Here is a 20,356-nt window from a genome sequence, read left to right as displayed (position 1 = left end):
AATTAACGAACAAAAGCCTGTCGTGTTTTTAGAAACTCTATGGAGTAAAATACGACATGACTCGCTTTAAATATGCACTTATTTGCTCTTTCCCTTCAGAGCTGACAGACTGTATTAAGTGCAGGAAAAGCAAGAAAAACCCCAAGCCTTTTTAGGAACGAGACAAAACACAGCAGTGTAGACAAAACGCCCCAGTAATGTGGTTCAACAGTAAAAACTGAAGCTCAACAAACTGACACTCAGCTGCAGTGTGCAGCTGCAAGAGGAATTCCACTGATTTTACAGCATTTTTCCATGATCCATTCGTTAAGATGTAAACAACACCATAATTCAGTTGTTAAGATTAAGTCATTCCAAGTAGGGTGAGGTAAAATACTCTGTTCAAGAGGAACCTACTGTGAGAACTACTCACAGTGGAGGTGATAGGAACCAAATCCAAAAAAATCCAAAGCACTTAAAAGGTAATTCCACTGATTTCTGTATAATTCAATTGCTGATATATAAACAAAGCCATTCTGAGTGATTTGATGAGGCACTGCTCATTGCAGAGAAACTCACCAACTGAGATTTCTTTACAATGCTCTTTTTCTAGTGGAAAATCTGAAAAAATAAGTTTTCCTTGGAGGCTATTCTGCCTCACAATGCCCTGCATGTACGTCGCCTCCATAAATGGATTTAAAAGGGTGATTAAAAAAAATCCGATTTCACAATAATTTACTTCACTTGTAAATCATTACAGAACAACGCAGTAAATTCTAAATGGTGTAAGTGAGCATAAAGTTTATTATGACCTCCTCCAGCTGTACGGACAACATCAGTGCCATAGTTAAATTTATCCTATACTTGATTGAGCAGGTCGGGTGTCTCTTTCAATGCGAGCCATCTTCCAGTGACAGTCAGAAACTCTATGACCCCCTCTTTCAATTGGTATGTGATTGGTTCCTATGTTCCTCATGGTTGGGTTGTAAAAACATGGCGCTTTGAAATCGGATTAATCTTTTTGAATCACACTGTATTTTAGGCCAAAAAATTCTTACCTCAAAAAAAAAAAAGCAGTGGCTCAGACACTGTAGGATATTCATAACTCTTTTGTGTACAACTTTCTTTGATGTAGCTTTTAAAAGAAACAAATGCTTTAGACGTCTGTTTACTTTCACCACTGTTGTGAACAATTCCGACTTTTTCCGGCAAGTTTCACTAGAAGTTTGTTTACACCTGAACCATTTAATTGTGCAGACATTTTGAAAAGTAAGACCTGCCTCAGTAAGTGCTGCCTCACATAAACATATTACATGAAGTGGTTAATTTTTTGGTTTTTGCATATATTCTTAAATTAGCCTTTAAAGGCCGTTGTATATGACATGATACCCATATGTTGTGCCTCAAAATGTTCCGAATAATCTCAGCTCTCTCTGTTATGACACCCCCTTTTGACCCGACACACTGTGTAAAGAGACAATTCGACCTGAAATCTGAAAAAATTGTATGAAAAAGAATGTATGATTAAAATAGTAGATAAATGGTTTTCTCATTGCTACTTTTCAAAACTTATTACACACCATTTCATGTCTGTGTCCGAGGAGACTGAACAAAAAAAGTGCTTTCGACGTGATGGCTTATTGATTTCCGGAGTGTCCATTAGTTAGTTTCAGGCAAAATATTGACGGACACATGAATCCACCAATTACGGGCAGAAGCAGATGATGGACACACAAATCCACCAGTTGCACACAGTGAGAGGCAGATAGTGTGGGTGTCTCAGTTTGTCTTCATTGGCTCATAACTCCAGACGTGAGTCAAGTATAATGTCACGATAAGATGGAACTGAAAGAGCGACTCTACAGATTCAGGAACTATCTGAACTGTATTTCCGCTCTGTATAAACACAAAGATATTAACAGAATCACAGAGAAACATTAATTCGATGACTCCAGAGGGTTAAGAATATGCTGCATGAAGCAGGACAAAGTATTTTTGAGATATGATTTTGGTCAAAAACGTAGTTATTTTAAATTCATTCATGCCAGAGAGGTACATGCAAGGTTGGTAAGGCAAAATACTCCCCAAAGGTAACAATACTTTTTCAGATTTGCCACTATTTTATTATTACCAACATTTATAAAACATCACAAGACATGTAGGTTCACTGGTCGTTTCATACAGTAAATAGAATGGCTATATTTGTGTGGTAGAGATCATGACCCCTGATTCCTATCGCCATTGTAAAGAAAGCAGAGTTGGTATGTTTCTCCGCAATGAACCGTTTCACATCAAACCACTCTGAATAACTTTGTTATCAGATCATCTCAACAACTGATTTGTGCAGAAATGTCTGAAAAGTCTACACAATGCTATACAATGTCAGAAACCACTTAAGCAAGTCTTGAGAGTACTTAAGAGCTTCACGATAGTGTGTGATGATTTAGGCAGTGACAATTGATGTATATAAGTTTCCATTACTTGTTAGTTACATTAGCCTCATAGCTCCAGTGCACAACTACGGAAGCAAAGTTTGGCCACCAAACATGTCTTGGCTGTTCAATCGACATATGGGGTAGGAGGAAAACTGTGGTTTGCACGGTCTGCCTCGATTTTCAGGAGACTGTATCACCTCAGGAGTATTTCACAAAGCGAGTCTTTTTAGTCCAATACAGTCCAATGACAATGTCCCTTAGCTCTCCTATTGGACAGGCCTGAGTTTTGGCTTATGTTCTCTGGCTAATAGAGACATCTTGCTTTGTGAAATAGCCCCTGGACGGTCAGAGACAGAACATTGTACCACTAAGAGAGTACGCCATTGATTTGACAGTTGAAAAAGATTTGACTGTATTTGAAATACACGTCTGTTGTCTAAACTCATGTTATGATTGGATTGAACCCAGCAGGCATTTCGCAAATATATCACACAACCATTGAGTCAACCAATCATGACTGCTAGCCTAGCAACTGTTCTATGGGCTAATAAATATAAGCAATAGTGCAACTCCTGCCTCAGTCATAAAACTTTATTATAAAGAATCTTTATTCGGCATAAAATGAAGGTTAAAAGTAAGTGTTTACCCTTTTAGCTAAAGAAAAGAGGCCATTCTGATGTCAGGGAGTACCCTTGTTAAGTTAAGCTTTTACGTTGTTGTCTTTCTCATCTGATAAGGCATTCCGGGCCCTCTTTATATTATGTGTCTCTAATAACTGTGTAGTTAGATATGAATAACATATGCAAAAAAAAAACAGCCAATGTTACAGATGCATTACAGAAGTACAGCCTGTGTAATTACACATGTGTATCAGCTTCATGTTATGTAGAACATATTTCCTTTTACTGACTTCTGATCTGTAACGTATCAAGAAGATGCGCTCATGTAATTACATGAGGCAAAACTGAAGTTGATACACGTGTGTAATTACCTAAGGAGAAGTTCGCAAGCCACCTGTAACAGATAATAACTCACCAGTAGTTACGCTGCTGTTGCATGTTGTTTACATGCAACCACACAGTTATTAGAGACGCTTAATATAAAGTGGGACTGGCATTTCTGTAATTTCAATATTCAGCTCTCTCCATTGCAATAATGACTCGAAGGCAATTACAACAGTTATTCGTCTACAATAAGATATTCGGCTTCATAGCAGTAGTGTTAGCAATCTGGCTCCTTTCTGTGTTTTTAGGATGTGAGGGAACATAACAGCGCCAGCAATGGGTTAATTTCCATTTGGCCCATAAATGAATACTAGTTTCAACTAATTTTCAAATTAATTATTTTTGTCCATACAAAACTAAACTGACCACCAGGGCTTCCTCCGCACCAACACCAACCCGCTCTCCTGTTCATTTGTGCCAACTGCAACACCCTCAATTACATCACCGTGCCATCCAGATGTACCAGCATTGAGATAGGATTGGACTGTTTCAGCTCACTCCCACTTTTCATAAAGACTCGGTCTGCCTCTACCAGTGCAGTTTCTAAAGCTTTACCATCCAGACATCAAACGGAGATCCTCTTGGCTTCTATTTGGTGTTTAGCTTATTAAACTGTAAACACTGTTTGACCAGAGGAGGATGGGTCTCCCCTTGTGAGTCTTGGTTCCTCCCAAGGTTTCTTCCTCCAGTCTGAGGGAGTTTTTCCTTGCCACCGTCGCCTCTGGCTTGTTCACTGGGGGCTATATGTTGTAACTGTATGTTTTCAAGCTTCTGTAAAGCTGCTTTGTGACAACATCGTTGTAAAAAGCACCATACAAATAAACTTGAATTGAGAATTCAAATGTTAATTATACCAAATAACTAATACATCCTGCTCTGAATAGAGGATCGATTGCAAGATGAGGAAATACAATACACAAAAAACATTCCTTATAGTGTGTTTATGTTAATCAGGGTTCCAGTTAACATGCCCAGTTTGACTGGCCTCTAGGCAAGACAACGTTATAAAACTATATCAGCAAAGAACTGAAGTGATTCAGATGTCAGAGCATTGAACTGTCCACTACAACTTCATTGAATGTCCATGGTGCAACACTAGGAATAAATTAGTGCTGCTTACTTCCTAAAACAGCATCTTTGGATCAGTACGGCGTCTAGGAAGTCTAGGAAGAAAAGGAGGTTGGCGTTATGCATTAGGGCAAAGTATCTAGTTTAAAGGCACTAAAAGGTTAACTGCCTACTGGGCCCCAGGGGAAACTCTTAACCTACCCTGGTCGCAAATAGCTGACCATGCATGCAGAGCCAAGAATGCCCAAAATGTAAACGATGCAGTCACCCTCCTCTCCAAAGTGCACTTCCTGTGAACTAGACACTCTTCATGTGTCTTAATGTATACTCCAAGTTCTCAAACTCAAATCCTGGCAAACCACAGCACTGCACACTTTAATGCTTTTCCACTGTTCTAACACACCTGATCCCACCTGGAGAGAGGGGGGGGGGGGTTCAGGTCAGGTGTTTCAGAACAGGGGATAAATATGAACTCTTATAACTCTGCAGTAATAACTGTCAATTTGCTATAATGGTTAACTGTAATTATATTCTTATATAGTTAACAGACACAGCACTATATTAAATGATACAGGTACTGAATTTACATTCTGTATCTGCACAAGTTTTCAATTACTTTCTTCCCCCAGTTGCTTCTGAGTCAAACAATGACAGAAACATGGCAAAAACGTAAAGGTTAGCTTTTAACTTGCTAGCATATCCCTGATGTTGGAACAAAACCTTGCACCTCTATTTTTGTTGCTTTTCAGTTTTTGACATAATTTGAAAATGTCTGTTGTCCTTTACATTATGTGTAAAATTCATGGTGAATGAACCAAAAGAAACGGCCCAAAACTACTTGGAAAAAACTCTGGTTCCATTGACTTACATTAAAAGCAAAGTATGTTTTTCCCTTCTCCTATAAAGTTACCATTTTGGAGATACAAGGTTTTGTTCCGACAGCAGCGATATGGATGTGTATCTGGATGTATGGGTGTATGTACAAATGAATGGATAGATGGGACCTTTCTGAATTTAGGAAGCTGCAAAAACAGAACTCAGAGCATAACACATATTATCTGACATAAAAAAGAAAGGCAGGAGTGCAAAAAGATGCTCCCTAAACTAGCACGAGGTAGTTGACCAATACAGAGCAGCAGTAGTTATACAATTATCAGTGCACAGCAGGCAGCATAATTTATATAGGATCATTTCTGTCTGCATTTTTTTTTCAATTTTAAATGATAATGTAATAAATCATTATTCAATTGCAATTCATAATGAAATATCACCTCTGCTTACAAACACAGATGAGGTACAGATGTACCTCATGTACCACAGAATTATTTCATTATTTCACTGAACTGTATGTAGGAAATAATGGCTATGAAATGATTTTGTTTTCACTGGTGAGAAGGTTAAACGATGGTAGTGTCTGAAAAATTGTATGCAAAAAATTCTAAGACATGGACAAACCTGACCCTAAAAAAGTTGATATGGGGTTATAGGGGTCAAGTTAAAAGCAGAAATATGACAGAATTATTGATGCACTGTTAAACAATTAAGATCACAATTTCTCAATTTCTCAAACATCTGAGTTCCATATGGGTGATTTTAGCTAAACTTAATATAAAATCAATATCAATATCAATATAAAAATCTGCTAATGCTTCTTTAAGGGTTCATTAGTGAAGAAAATGGTTCCATATAGAACCATGAACCCTCAAAGAATCTGTTGCATAATTAAATGATTCTTTGCATTGTGAAAGGGTTCTTCATACTGATGGAGAATGTGCTGTATATGATTCTGTATTGAAAAGGACTCTATATAGCACCAAAAAGGGTTCTTCTATCAGCTTGGCCTCATAACAACAGGAAAACCCTTTCTGATGCAGGTTCTAGATAGAACCATACATGCATACTGTTGCCTTGCAGCAAGAAGGGCCTGGGTTTGATTCCCCGGCCGGGCGACCAGGGTCCTTTCTGTGGGGAATATGCATGTTCTCCCCTGTGTCTGCGTGGGCTTACTCCAGTTTCCTCCAACAGTCCAAAGACATGCAGTCAGGCTAACTGGACATGCCATTTGTGTGAATGTGTGTGTGAATCTATATATCTGTCTGTCTGCTCTGCGATGGACTGGTGACCTGTCCAGGGTGTATCCTGCCTTCCACCCAATAACTGCTGGGATAGGATCCAGCGACCCAGAAGGATAAGCAGATTAGAAGATTGCATACAACTGCATTCATTTACAGCCAAACTATGTTTATAGTCAACATTTAAAAGATGCACTCAATCAATATGACCAACTTTGATTCAAAAACTTTTGAAGGAATAAGTTAAGGGCTCATTTCTATTGATTTACTCCTGGCAATTTCAAGCATAAAACAGAACTATGACACAATATTATATTAATGTTTTGTTTTTTCCACTATCAATTATATTATATTCACTGAAATAAGTGTATTGAGCAAAACATCTAAACCACACCACATTTATATTTGTAAGCAGAGATGCTTTTATGATGGAGTGTAATTATGACTGTAAATTACAACGTTGTCATGTTTGTTGTTGACATACAAAACAGAGATAAAAGCCAGAAAAAAAAAATCAAAACAAAGATAAAAGATGAAAGAGCAGAGTCCAATCTGTCCATACAGAATGTAAAATGATAGTAAATGTAATTCATTATGTAACTGCAATTAATCATTGACATGTTAAGGGGTTAAACTGTTAAAGAATACATGTACATGTCAGCGACTGTGGTAAATAATCACAGTTTTAGTGTTGATCAAACAATCAAATAACTGTGATTATCATTTTAGCCACTACTGTGCAGCTCTATTTGGATGTAGTCTTTGGCTTGTAAATTCTTGTTGGACTATGCTGGGCCTTCTTCCCAGAGACCAGCAAACTATTCCCCATGTTGTTCCATGGTTCACAGCAGGATAAAATAACTCGTACATCACCAGACCTGCCATTATAAAATTCGATGAATTCCACAACAAATCACGACTCCAGCCCGACTGGAGTTCTAGAATTCGGAGCGTGCTTGGGTTGACTCTACTGTAGCCGCCTGCAGTCTTAGTTAATGTATCCCAGATTCCATGTCTGTTTTGATAGACGTGCTGTCTGCTTGTCTGTCCTTGAGCCAAAGACAGCTCCATTCCTGATAACCCAACTGCCACCTGGTACGGTTCATACCAAAGTAAGCAAGAGCCTTCAAAACTCAGGCCTTCCTGCTATGGTTTAACCATTTGATGTTGCAGTCATCACTCGCGATAAACCACTAGGGCTGCTCGATCATGACAAAAATCTGAATCACGATTATTTTGGTCGAAACTGAGATCATGATTATCTGACATGATTAAGCAGTGACTTGGATTGGATTACCCTGAACTTCAATAGCAATTCAACTGAAAAACAAATGAAAAAATAACGGAAACGTGCTGAATTTATAACACAGGACAAAACGATAACATCACTGTGAAACTGAATGTGGCACGACAATCGTTTTATCTCGATTATGTTGTTCAAAATCACTGGAAGCCAAAAGCACCCAGCCCTACAAACCACTGTCATTTTACATTATTAACATCTTTACATTTACACTATTTCTCACTCATAACTCACTGGATCAAGTAGAGAACTTCTGTGGAAAGTGCTGATTCTAAACCTTCATCCATACCACATTTGTAAGCACAGGAGGAGATATTTTAGCATGACTTAAATATAGTGAGAAGTTACTGTCGTGTGCCTTGTTCTGAAACATTTTACAGTACTTTTTTGCCATGTTTGCATCCAAACAAACAAAATAAGCCAGCAATGCAGACCTGAACCTGTTCATCCCACCTTTAAATCAACTGTAACTACAGTTAATTATGTAAATATGTCTTTCATTTTGTAATCATATAATTACATCTAATTAATATATCCAAAATCAGCTTCAATCACTACAGGCTTCTAAGGGTTAACCTAATCTAAACCAGGCCCTCTGAAACATCTGCTGCTTTCTGAGGAAATGCCGACTGCTAAATGTTCACAGCACATTTTCCCATAACTACAGAGTAAATTGGGTTAAGAACTTTGAGTTGGCTCTACCAAGCCAGCTAAATAAGCCTGAAATGAGAGTTAGCTTCACAGCTGTAAGCTGGGGGGTCTCAGTTCCCAGTACATTTACACCCCAAGACTCTTTTAAACCAAAGCATGTTTCTTCTTGTCAATATGCTCAACAGTGTTTGCCTTAAAGAGGCAGCTTAGTGAAAAATCTAAAGGATTTAATTTCTACCTTACCCCAAATGTGGTCAACCAAAACATGCTTGAAGTTTGGCACAGTTTTGCAATGGAGCCATAAGGCTAATGTTGCTAAAAGGTAAGCTTGGCAAACCACACACCTAAATCTTCACACATCTGCCTCAAGCTAGGCTTATGCTGGCAACAGTGTCATCTTATTGGGGTGACCATGTGGAAAATAACTGTGGTAAACGGTAAAACTGGACGGGGTCCTTTAAGGAATCTTTCAAACGTAACGGGCCCTTTACATCAGCATGGAGGGTTCCACTGCCTCGTACAAGAGCTGAAGCTCTACAAATTCCAAAGGTATTGTCTTATATCAGTGGAGATATTTGAGGCTCGGCTTTTGCTTGTTGCTCCTCTCATTTAAAAAGAACTACAGAGAGCCCACTGACCCTCTTCTCTTCTATGTCATCAATTACAAGACAACATAAGCATAAAAGCATTCATTAGCAAAAAACGCAAATAGTAGTTCATTGTGGGCATGAACAGACTAGGATGTACCTCAGGCTGATTGGTCAGCCTGATTTTAATGCACCTGTACAGCAGAGGAAACTGTACAGGTTCCTTTTAAAAAATGTACTCAGCAATGCAAGCAATCTGTCAGTTTCAGACAGAACATGTGAGAAAACACAGTGATACCGAGCCTTGAGTCTTGAACATTATAAAATATATTACATTCGTAGTATATTATCGTGATATACTATCATTAATTTGGTCACAAAACTTCTAGCCAATTAGCTTCGCCTTACAACTCAAACGCTTGTTGAAACGGTCCTTTTGGCCTGACAAACGAGAGCTGAGACATGATTTTACTCAGGTGTCTTCCCAAGACTGAAGTCATTTTTCTGTCTGGAACCTGATGCTGTGTGTTCCACAGAGTCAATGTTTTGCAGGCATGCTATCTGCCTGCAGCACTGAGCATGATCAACGAGCACAGCAGTGCTATTAATGGAGGATATCATATCAACCAAAGGTTTCGGTATGTTTATATGTGGGAACAGTGCTGTTTTGCAAGGATGTGCATTAAATAAAACTATAAAGGAACATTTTTTTAAAATGGCAGGAAATTCGTTTTTACTGTCAACTGGGGATGTTACTGCAGAAACTTGATGTTACTGCAGGAACTTGAAATTATTAGACAATATTTCCCTACATAAAACTTAATACAGACTTTTTGGTTCTTCTTTCCATACTCTTTCCACTTTTACAGCAAATAAAAAAGCCCAAAATCTAGCTAGCTGGACATCATAGACCTTTTCCACAGAATATGTATTGTGAGAAAGTGCCATACAGTGATGGAATCAATGACCCCATTGACCATTTTTAACAGATTTCTTTCAATGACGATTTAACCTACTAACCCCCCTACCTCCAAACACACACGTGTGTGTGCTAAGTGACACCAGATGCTCAGACAGAGGGGCGTGTGTATGTTCTGAACTACATTCCAGGCCAGGGTAGTCCGGCTGACCCAGTGCTCCAAAACAAGTCATGCGAGCTGGATATGTGTATGTACGTGTGTGCGTGTGTGTGTGTGTGTGTGTGTGTGTGTGTGTGTGTGTTGTCCCTGGAGAGGGGGACTGCCCCTGCTTAAACAAACGGCTCAGTCCACAAATAACCCACCGGCCCAGACCAGGTCAGCTTACATTAGCAGAGTCATTTGTATTAGACGCCTTGGAGTTGATCCAATCTAGGAATTCTTATAGCCATACAAATCCCAATAAACGGGATTATATGGGCAACAGAATAGTCGTCTGATATTAACTGTGTAGGGAGCTGAACCATTTAGTTTACTTCAATTTTTATTTCTTCTTTAATTGCTAACAATGATGGTTTGTTATCTAGAGTTCTGCATTGGAGCTGAGCTTGTTAGACTAATGCACAGTACTGTGAATAGATGGAAACCAACCTTCATTAATTTCATGTCATGACCTTTAAGTTCAAGTTGTTAATTTTTTAGTGACCTTTTTTAGAAAACCTTTTTAACAGGAAGATTACACAGAAGCCTCAACAACTAAATATCTAACTTTTCACCCTTTGTGTCCACTATTTTGCCTTTATTACAGTGTGTATTCTTTTCAGTGGACTTGGTTTTAGTGTTCCAAAGACATCTGCTGGGATATCTCCGATGTTCAGTCTTAGAAGTTCTTCGATCTAACAATCCAAGTAGTCTCAAACGCATTCAACGAGGTCTGTGCTCTGGAGTGACCACTACACTGTTATGAGAACGCCTGGCTTGCTTCGCACATTTCCCTATCTCAGTAACAGCCTTTTGACAGCTACACATCCTTTCACGACCTTTAGGGTTACGCTGTCTTCTCACAGTTTAAAGATGGACTGAAACATCTGTGGATTTTTTTCAGATCTGACACCAACATGGAGCTTGGTTTTCTTGCATCTTTCAAAGATGAATGCCAAAGTGACAAATGCTTTTTAAACAACCTTTTAACTTTTCACTTTGTTTCCCTTGACATTCCTCAGGCAAGTGGATTATGATATATTTAAACTCCTCAGAAGCATCTCCTCAAATATTAATAAGCTATGACTGTTTCGACTGCTTAATGATCACACACTTGCACCCAAAGTCCAAAAGTCTCTAAAGCGGTGTTAGCACTAGGTCTGTCACAACTATTGCGCAATCGCCTAACTGCAATTTTATTTGAGATGATCACAGTTATTTGAGCTGAAAGCAATTCACAGTGGTTAGATTTCACAATCATATTATGCTGCAACAAGAAGAACTGGATGCACTGCATTGGCAAATAAATGCAAATAAAAGAGGCAGTAAATCTATTCATTGTTACAGAGCTCTAACATGTTTGGAGGGCAGCACAAGTAATGCATGTTTATTCATTAGCTCTGTACATTTTTAGCACGTATGCATTTATTCTCGAGACGAGTTTACAAGACAGTAGTGCGTCCTGCTATGATGTATGGTTTGGAGACTGTGGCTCTGTCTAAAAGACAGGAGGCTGAGCTGGAGGTGGCGGAGATGAAGATGCTGAGATTTTCGTTGGGAGTGACGAGGGTGGACAAGATTAGAAATGAGCAGATCAGAGGGACAGTGAAGGTGGAGCAGTTTGGAGATAAAGCCAGAGAGGCCAGGTTGAGATGGTTTGGACATGTGTTGAGGAGGAATAGTGGATATATTGGTCAAAGAATGTTGGAGATGGAGCTGCTGGGCAGAAGGAGAAGAGGTAGACCTCAGAGAAGGTTTATGGATGTAGTGAAGGTGGACATGGAGATGGTTGGTGTGAAAGTAGAGGAGGCAATGGATAGGGCAAGATGGAGGCAGATGATCCGCTGTGGCGACCCCTAAAGGGAGCAGCCGAAAGAAGAAGAAGATGCATTTATTCTTGAGAACAACTGTAGCTTTGACTGACTCTTCATGACTCTGTGTAACTGTAAAATTAAGATTAAGTGACCCTTATTAGTCCCACAATGGGGAAATTTCACCTCTGCTACTTAACACATGCATGCAGTGAAACACCACATACACTCTAGTGAGCACACACACACTAGGGGGCAGTGAGCACACTTGCCCGGAGCGGTGGGCAGCCCTATGCACAGTGCCTGGGGAGCAGTTGGGGGTTAGGTGCTTTGCTCAGTGGCACGTCAGTCACATATTGTCAGCTCAGGGGTTTGAGCCGGCGACCTTCTGGTCGCAAGGCTGGTTCCCCAACCTCCAGCCCACGACTGCCCCCAAATAACATTTGACTAAGCAAAAACGATTAAAAAGATAGTTAGACGGCTAATTAGTTCATTGGCCCACTTTAGGTTTGTTCTATATTAGTGACCCAAAAAAGACAATTAAATCAGTAATCGCAATTATTTACATGACCATTAATCACCAGCTTAAATTTCACGATAGCAACAGCTCTAATCAGAAATCATACTGAAATCTAAATTTTGTCCATAGAGCAGCCGAAACAACGTAAGCAAGTCTATTTGAGGTCACTTAACAGCTGTACATTGTTTGAGGCAAGCATGTGATGTTTAGGTTTGTGCAGTGCTAATCGTTATTCTTACGCTTCCAGTACATTGGCCTCACAGCTCCAGTGCCAAACTAAACAGGCAAACTTTAGACACCAAACATGTCTTGGCTGATTGACTACAATAAGGGAAACTGAGCAAATTAGATTTTTTTTTTGTAACTGCTTTAATTGATGATGTAGCACCATTCAGAGTTTAGCTTGCTAATCTGAATATATATATATATATATATATTTTTTTTTTTGCTCTGTAAAACCTTGATTATTATCATGAGACTTGGCACAATTAGCCCCTTCTACTACAGATATATTACTTAGCAACTACTATGACCTTTTCTGTAACTACTACTAATATATAGCCAGTTTTGCAGATCAAGTTTAAGCCTAAGCCTATTCTAAAAAGAATTTCCAGTGGTGAGTCGCTACTGGCTCTGCAATTTAGTCCAGGACTACGCCTAAACCATGTGCAGAAAATTTGCTGCTGAAGTTTAACTAAACATCCTAAGTGGTTAACAACTACCATTCTAAATAACCAAAAGAAACTGGGTTAATCAAGTTTTCATTGGACTAAAAAATCTAAAATGAAATGGCACAGTCCGCTCAGTACATGAAAGTATACTGACATTAATTAGTATCACATGAACTGGCGACTATAGTATCCAGTTAGTGTTGACCATGCCAGCACATCTGGCTAAACTCCTACCCCCACCTATTCTAAGGCCCAATCCCATTTCACCTCTCACCCCTACCACTTTGCCCTTAGCCCTCTGTTTTGCACAGTCACATTAGGGTTAGTTAGGATGTCCTAATTTTTGTTGAGATAGAGGGGTAGGGTGAAGTGTGAGGGCTACATGGCCCTCCAAACATTTTTCAGAGGCACACTCCAAACGGAAAAACCAGCAAGATGGCTATGCGAGCGACCAAAGAAACCCACAAATGTAAGCAGTTTCTCCGTTAACAAGTTACAATAACCACTGTATTTATCTTAGTTTAATGTCTTTTCAATGTAGTATGGTCGTTTTCTTCATAACACGCATTAAAAAACTGCTAATAGAATGCTTTAGAATTCTGTAGCTAGCTAGCTAACTTCCCTGTTCCACCTTAAATAGCCCTGATGCCTGAAGCGCCAGAATGTACCTGCTGCACCATTTACGGTGGAACGGGAAAATTCGAACAAGAAGCTGGTGAATAGCTGACTTCAGCTTCGTGTCACCAAAGAATTAGTGGTGGGTGATAATAAATAATTATCCTAAACCGCCTCTTGAAAGCATATGATGCCCTAAATGTAACTAAAGCCCAGCAATGAGGTTGCTGAACTTTTCCCTTCTCTTCTATCACTGAAGATGGACCGGGTCGCCTACAGAGCAGCGTTAGTAGCCTGTTAATGAAGCAGTGTTTTGTTTTTTTTTTGTTTTTTTTTTATTTGAGAGTTTTCTCATTTCGTAAGGCAAGATTTCAACCATTAACCCTTGTAGCTCAGTTCGGTTAGAGTGCACTCGAAAACAGGGGTAGGGTAAAAAGAAGAAATAGGATTGGGCCTAAGTCTGGGTTTTTTGTCCTTGCTACATCACCCACTAGTGTAGTTGGCCACAGAGCATGGCAAGCCGTTACAGCTGACTCAACTGTATAGGAAGTTATGCTTTTGAAGACATGAATACAAACATGAAAGATTCTTAAAATAACTGGCCTTATGCGGCCTGAGACTCACCACAGAGCACTAACAGCATGGTGCCACAACACACACACCACAAAGGGGGTGCTTAAATAGGAGAACTGTAGAGAGCAATGCATCAGCTAGAGTGTAAAAAATTTATGAGTGGATGTATTACTTGGAGTGCAGGGTTTGTGTGGGCCTTCTTTGTATAACACACATTTTACAAGCATATTCACAGTCACAGGTCCTAGTTACGAAACACAGGAGTATTACATTCACAACGCAAACCTTTCTGCCCAGTCCAGATTTTGTCTTTGACAGTTCATTTTTGCATTTAAGTAGTCTATCATTAGTGCGACAACTTGCCCTGAACTGACCTGCACGTGCACATTTCGTCTTATTAAGTTAGCCACACTGGATGATGACCACAGTGACATGTGCGAGTGCATGTGACCAAATCTCTGCATAATTGAGACATAAACATTCAGAGTGTTTTGATGTGAAATGGAGCATTATTGGATTGCACATGAGAGTAATGTCCACAAAATGACCAGCACCTACGCATGCCTTCAGAGTATTTGTAGATAACATTTAGAATGGTAAAATAGTGGTAAACCCCAGGTAAACCCCAAAAAAGAAGTTTTTTTTGAAGGCTTTTTTGCCTTTCAACACCTTACATATACCTCTCCATCATGAACGTGTATAAAAAATACAATTTTCGGCCTAAACTTCATCCCAAAACAACCGTAAAACAACTTCTCAGGCAACAGACAGGGCAATCATTTAGTGTAATGGTGATGTAACTTTAAATGCTTTGCAACATTAAATGCTTCGTCCGGTTCCTATCATGACTAATGTGAACAAGGCTGATAAGGCTGTCATTTCCTCTGTATGACGACTGCAGAAATCTAGGGCTGCTTAAGGCATCCTTTATTAACTGTAATGGCTTATTGACACTTTTTTGCAACACTGTTTTTTGCAACCAATCATAGCTCGAGATGAGCGCTTCTGTGGGTGTTTTGATGAATGCAGTTATTCACGCAATCCAACAAACCAATAATGTTGCCAAGAATCAAGCAACCCCAACTTAAACCATGTCACATTATTGATTCACTTTAATATTGCAAGGCATAATGCAATCCCAACGTGTGCCAATATAATCACAACACTAGTATTCTGTCCTGATCACACAGTCTTAATGAATTCTGATGACTCACTACTGCCATGTTTTGGATACGCTTCCTATCTAAAATCACACATGAAAAATCACAGATACCAATACTAACGTCGATGACATAGGGTCAGTTGTCCTGGCAGGGATTAAGCCCAGGGCTGGACTACATAATATCCTAAATGGAAATTCTCAAATGAAAGGAAAATGTAACCTGGGACTAGGCTTAATCCCTGATGGGAAACCAATTCATTTAATTCTGCTAACTAATAATATTGGTAGAGAGATATAAGAAGACAAAACCACAAAAATCCTCAAATCTATCCATCAAAACAAACAATATTACAGTTCTGTGTTAATAAATAAATAAAAAACAAGGCACCCCATGTTAAATCAGTGCTTTGTGGATGTTGATAAATCAATTTTACCAACATATTATTCCACCCACACAGCTTGTCACATTTGGCAAAAATGTAATTAAATCCTATAACCCAGCCACAGACATAACCACATCTTACATACCTTTTAAAAGCTTCGCTGGGGTTCCTCTCGCACTCTCCAGGCTGCAGGGCACTTTGGACAACAGGGTCACGGATCTTCTCCTCATACTGCGGGACGAGCCCACCTCCACGGATCTGTGCCACCAGCCCCCGCACAAACCCGCTCAAGCACACTGTATCTGCGTCCTCAGCCCGGCAGAAGTGGAAAGCCAAGCAGAGCTGGTGGAGGCCCCGGTGGGCGCCTTGCGGAGCGCTGGGCCAAATGAGCTCCGTGCACAGTGCTGTTTTACCACTGCCTGGGCCTCCAACCAGCAGGACCCCCCAGGAACCTGACTTCCCTGTCCCAGATGAGGGTCCACCCCCAGTGTTTGGGGGTCCACTGGAGCCTCCCAGGGTGCCGGATGTACCAGCCACAAGGTTGTTGGTCTTCTCCTGAAGGCAATGCTGGATCTTGTGGAAAACCCATTCCCGGCAATAGAAGCGCTTGCCCTGCAGTAAACTGGTCTGGGCCATTGTGAAAAGGATTGTGGATGGGCGTGGCTATTTGAATGCACAGTTATATGAATTCATCTTAGTGTTTGCTGAAGTAATCAGGTGTTTGGGTAAGGCATGTGTAGTTCGGAATTAGAAAATGAAAGTAATTACAAGATCTTGCAGTCTTTAAACACGTTTTTCACTGTGTAGAACCGCAACGAATACTGGGAAGCAAGCAGTTGGGTCTTGAATGAGGTCGAAAGCAAAACTGTATAAGGAAATGTCAAACAAGAAGGTGACAGAACTGCACTGTTAAAGTTGTGAGACTCTGAAGTGTCCTTCTCTAGGTCAGCTGATGCAGATACTCAAACAGTAGAAGTGGTTAAAATATCCATCTCTAGAACATATCCGGATGCACAGGGGTGCAGGTCACTGGGCTCCAGGCTGCCGGAGCCTGGTGGGTTAACACTGTTCAGGCCGGCTTCGGACAACTTGATCCATCATGCCACAAGGGCTTCGGAGTGAGTCTACATCTGGGACTCAACTGCCAAGTGACTCCAAGCTTAGTATCCAGTTATTAAAGGTAAGGCTTATTCCACAGTAACTACTAAGTAAGTAATTGAACTGCAGTGGACCTGCTGACAGATCTCAGAGTTTAAAGATGACAGCAGTGGGAGTTCGTTTTCCAACTTTTCCCATTTATTTCCTTGACGTCAGGCTCCAACGCAGCGTTTTAAATATCCCGGTCATACTCAGGCAGCCTTCTTGACAGGAAAGGCTGCATTTAAAAGCATCCACCGTTAAATGTAGTCCCTGGGGTTTAATGGCTCAAGGCTTGAAGCGAATTACTGCCGCCGCTCACGTTGACGTGCTGCAGCTGCAGGGCAGAGCAGGCAAAGCATTTTCCATTACATGAACTGATGAGCGGCTGCCGAGGTCGACTTCAGTCCCCCACAACAATCAGCAAGGCACCTCTTTGCCAGACCGCCACCTTCTCTCTGAAAAAAAACAAAGGCTCAGGGTCAAAACGAGACCACTCACTTACACTGAGGCATTCACAAAGCAACAAGAACATCAAAACCTCTTCGGGTCCTGAGGCTTCTTCAGGAAGGTGGGCAATATCACAACATTTTATGGCTAATATGATTAATTATATCACAGACTGTCAAACATTGAATATAAACATTATATGGGCACTACAGGTTCTATTGTATTTGTTCCAACTTCTTAAATCTCCGAAAAACGAAATATTGTGACACATATTGTGTATCGTGAAAATGTCTTGAAGTATCGTGATATAATATTTTTGCCATATCGCCCACCCCTACCTCCAATACACCCATCCCTCCATCTACTCCCCCCACCAAACAGGGTTTTAAACTGCAATCACTTCCCATCCTTGCAGCACTGGGGCAAAAAGGCCACCCTCCCCAATGCAACCACCACCTTTTACCCCCTTTACCCCGCTCCACCTCCTCCTCCACGTACCCCACAACCCCCCTTCAACGCTTCCCCACCTTTAAAGAGTTAGAAACCACAGACTTGTTCAACCAGGACACTTTCCTCTACCCCCATTTCAGCTGGGAAAACCCGGACAGATTCCCATTTCTCCACAGTAACGCTGAGGCACCTTCTTCACAGCCCACATATATGAGGGGAAGAGAGGGTCTTCTAAAAGCATCTCCCTGCTTGCTTTAAGAAGTAAAGGTCCAATTTAACGTCTTATTGTCAAAGGTTACAGTGTGTAAACAACCTGTAGTGAGGACTAAATTGCGATAAAAGCAGAGGAGAAGGTTCAGTTACTGTATTGCCATCGTTAACTTCAGTCAAACGCAGCCAGACACTCGGCGATTTTTTTCTTCTTTCTTCTTACTGCGGTTTTTGCTCAAAACGGACAACGGAAGGGTTTCTCTCACCTCTCGGTTCCTCTCGAGTCGGTGTCTTCGACTTGTAATCCGAAAGAGACGGATTAAAACCCCCCCAGCAGTGACTGAAGTGGCCGTTGTTATTTCCAAAAGCGACCTTATTTTGTCTCTCGCTCGCTCGCTCGCTCTCTCTTTCTTGCGCCGAGGCTCCTCCCACCGCACAGCTCGCTCCGCCCACCCACAGCGCTCGCGCAAGGGGCTCTGGGAATTGTCGTTTTAATTTAATTTTTTTTTTTTAATTTTTATTTATTAATTTATTTATTTTTGCGACGGTTGCCCAAACTTTGCACCAAAACCCTGAAAGCTAAATCTATACTATACGTATGCAACAAGAAGACAGGAAGGTTTTAGATCGAGCTGGCGCTAAATTACTTCAGAAATACAATTTTAAAAGGGAAAATAATGATTGAATAAATGATATAGCATAAAAATATCATCAACTGTTCAAAGAAAAACAAGTATCCCCAAAATGGCAAGCACGCTCTTTACTTTTTTCATGTAAGTTAATGTAAAGAGATTTTATTCGAATTGTTTCTATTGGTCCAGTCGACATGAAGTGTTCACACAATGTAAAGGACAGCTGTTGAGCGCAAATTATGCAGTCAATGTTAACTTCCTAGTGGGCCAAATCTAATGACATAGCCCACCAGCCACACTTTGTGCAGCCTTGATTTAGCATAATCACTTGCAGTTATCATATGTTATCTAACTTCACAGTAAAAAAACAAAAAAACAAAAGTAAGTTAGCAGGCCTTAAATTTCTGACTCTACCAAACTGGAGTTGTGAGCATGTAGTGTTAATTTAGGAGTTTGGTTTTAAGGCAGTCCAACTTTTCAAATGAAAACAAAAATTTGTTTATGATGCTTATGCTGACATGAAATGTACAGTACTGTGCGAAGGTCTTAGGCACCAAAGACACACTTTCAAAATCTATTTATTTGTGTAGTTTGTGTTTATTTGCTGAGAAAAGTGTTAATATTTGAATAAAGAAAATGGATAGAATATTAATTTATAATAATTATATATATATATATATATATATATATATATATATATATATATATATATATATATATATGTGTGTGTGTGTGTGTGTGTGTGTGTGTAATGTTATGGATGTTAGTTTGTTTGTTTAACCACTTTCAAGCCTCTCCTCGAGGAAGCCCAGTATTATTTGTAGTTAAAAAGCAGCTCCTGGTTTGACCAATCAGTGCTTCATTAAATTGTGCTCATGATGTATATGATGATGATATTAACAAGTCTCTGTGGTGCCTGTGAAGGTGTCAGGGAAAAATATGGATCCAAGAAATTCTTGTTCCTTTTTATTGTTTTTATGCTTATTTGAATTATGAATATGACTTTATTCTAATGTATATTGTGATAAACTCACTGCTGAGGTGATTGTTTGAAAATTTGCGTAGATGCCTAAAACTTTCACACAGTACTGTAGGTGAACCAAAAAAGCATATACAAGTGATATTACTGATGGAACTATGAAAAGAGACCCAAAAAAGTATGCCAGAAACAGTAGATTACAAAAAAGTTATACTGGGCTTAATTCATGGATATTCATTCCTCATTTACTTCACAGACAGAGGTCACCAACCCTGCTCCTGACCAGTGTGTTCGTTCATGTTTGTGAGTTTGTGTTCCTGAAATAAAGCCAATGTAATACAAGTGAAAAAAGCAAGTTAAATGAATAACAATTGTAATGAATTCACCCACAATTTCAGTTAATTCATCCATGACCCCCCCTGTTTATTGTTTTTTTTTTTTTTTTCAGAATTCAGTGGGATAAAAAGTGTTCATATTCACGCAACACAAAAATTGTTCATTTCAAAAAGCTAGCATCTCTAAACAAGTTACCGCAGCTAAAAAGGA

General features: G+C 39.9%; 1 protein-coding gene across 1 annotated transcript in view; it reads right to left on the bottom strand.

Annotated features, from left to right (window-relative positions):
- ankrd50 (ankyrin repeat domain 50) overlaps positions 1-18,606 on the bottom strand; it is a 76,181-nt gene extending 57,575 nt beyond the window's left edge. Inside the window, exons 1-2 of the mRNA XM_017709725.2 lie at positions 18,466-18,606; positions 16,098-17,547 (exon numbers count right to left, since the gene is read on the bottom strand). Of these exons, the coding sequence (XP_017565214.1) occupies positions 16,098-16,588 (491 nt within the window). The 5' untranslated portion in view covers positions 16,589-17,547; positions 18,466-18,606. The remainder of the gene's footprint in view (positions 1-16,097; positions 17,548-18,465) is intronic.
- Positions 18,607-20,356: the final 1,750 nt, after the last annotated feature.

Source organism: Pygocentrus nattereri, chromosome 14 (genome assembly GCF_015220715.1).
Source record: "Pygocentrus nattereri isolate fPygNat1 chromosome 14, fPygNat1.pri, whole genome shotgun sequence".
In the NCBI taxonomy this organism is placed as follows: Eukaryota; Metazoa; Chordata; class Actinopteri; order Characiformes; family Serrasalmidae; genus Pygocentrus; species Pygocentrus nattereri.
This window is presented reverse-complemented; position numbering and strand designations above follow the sequence as displayed.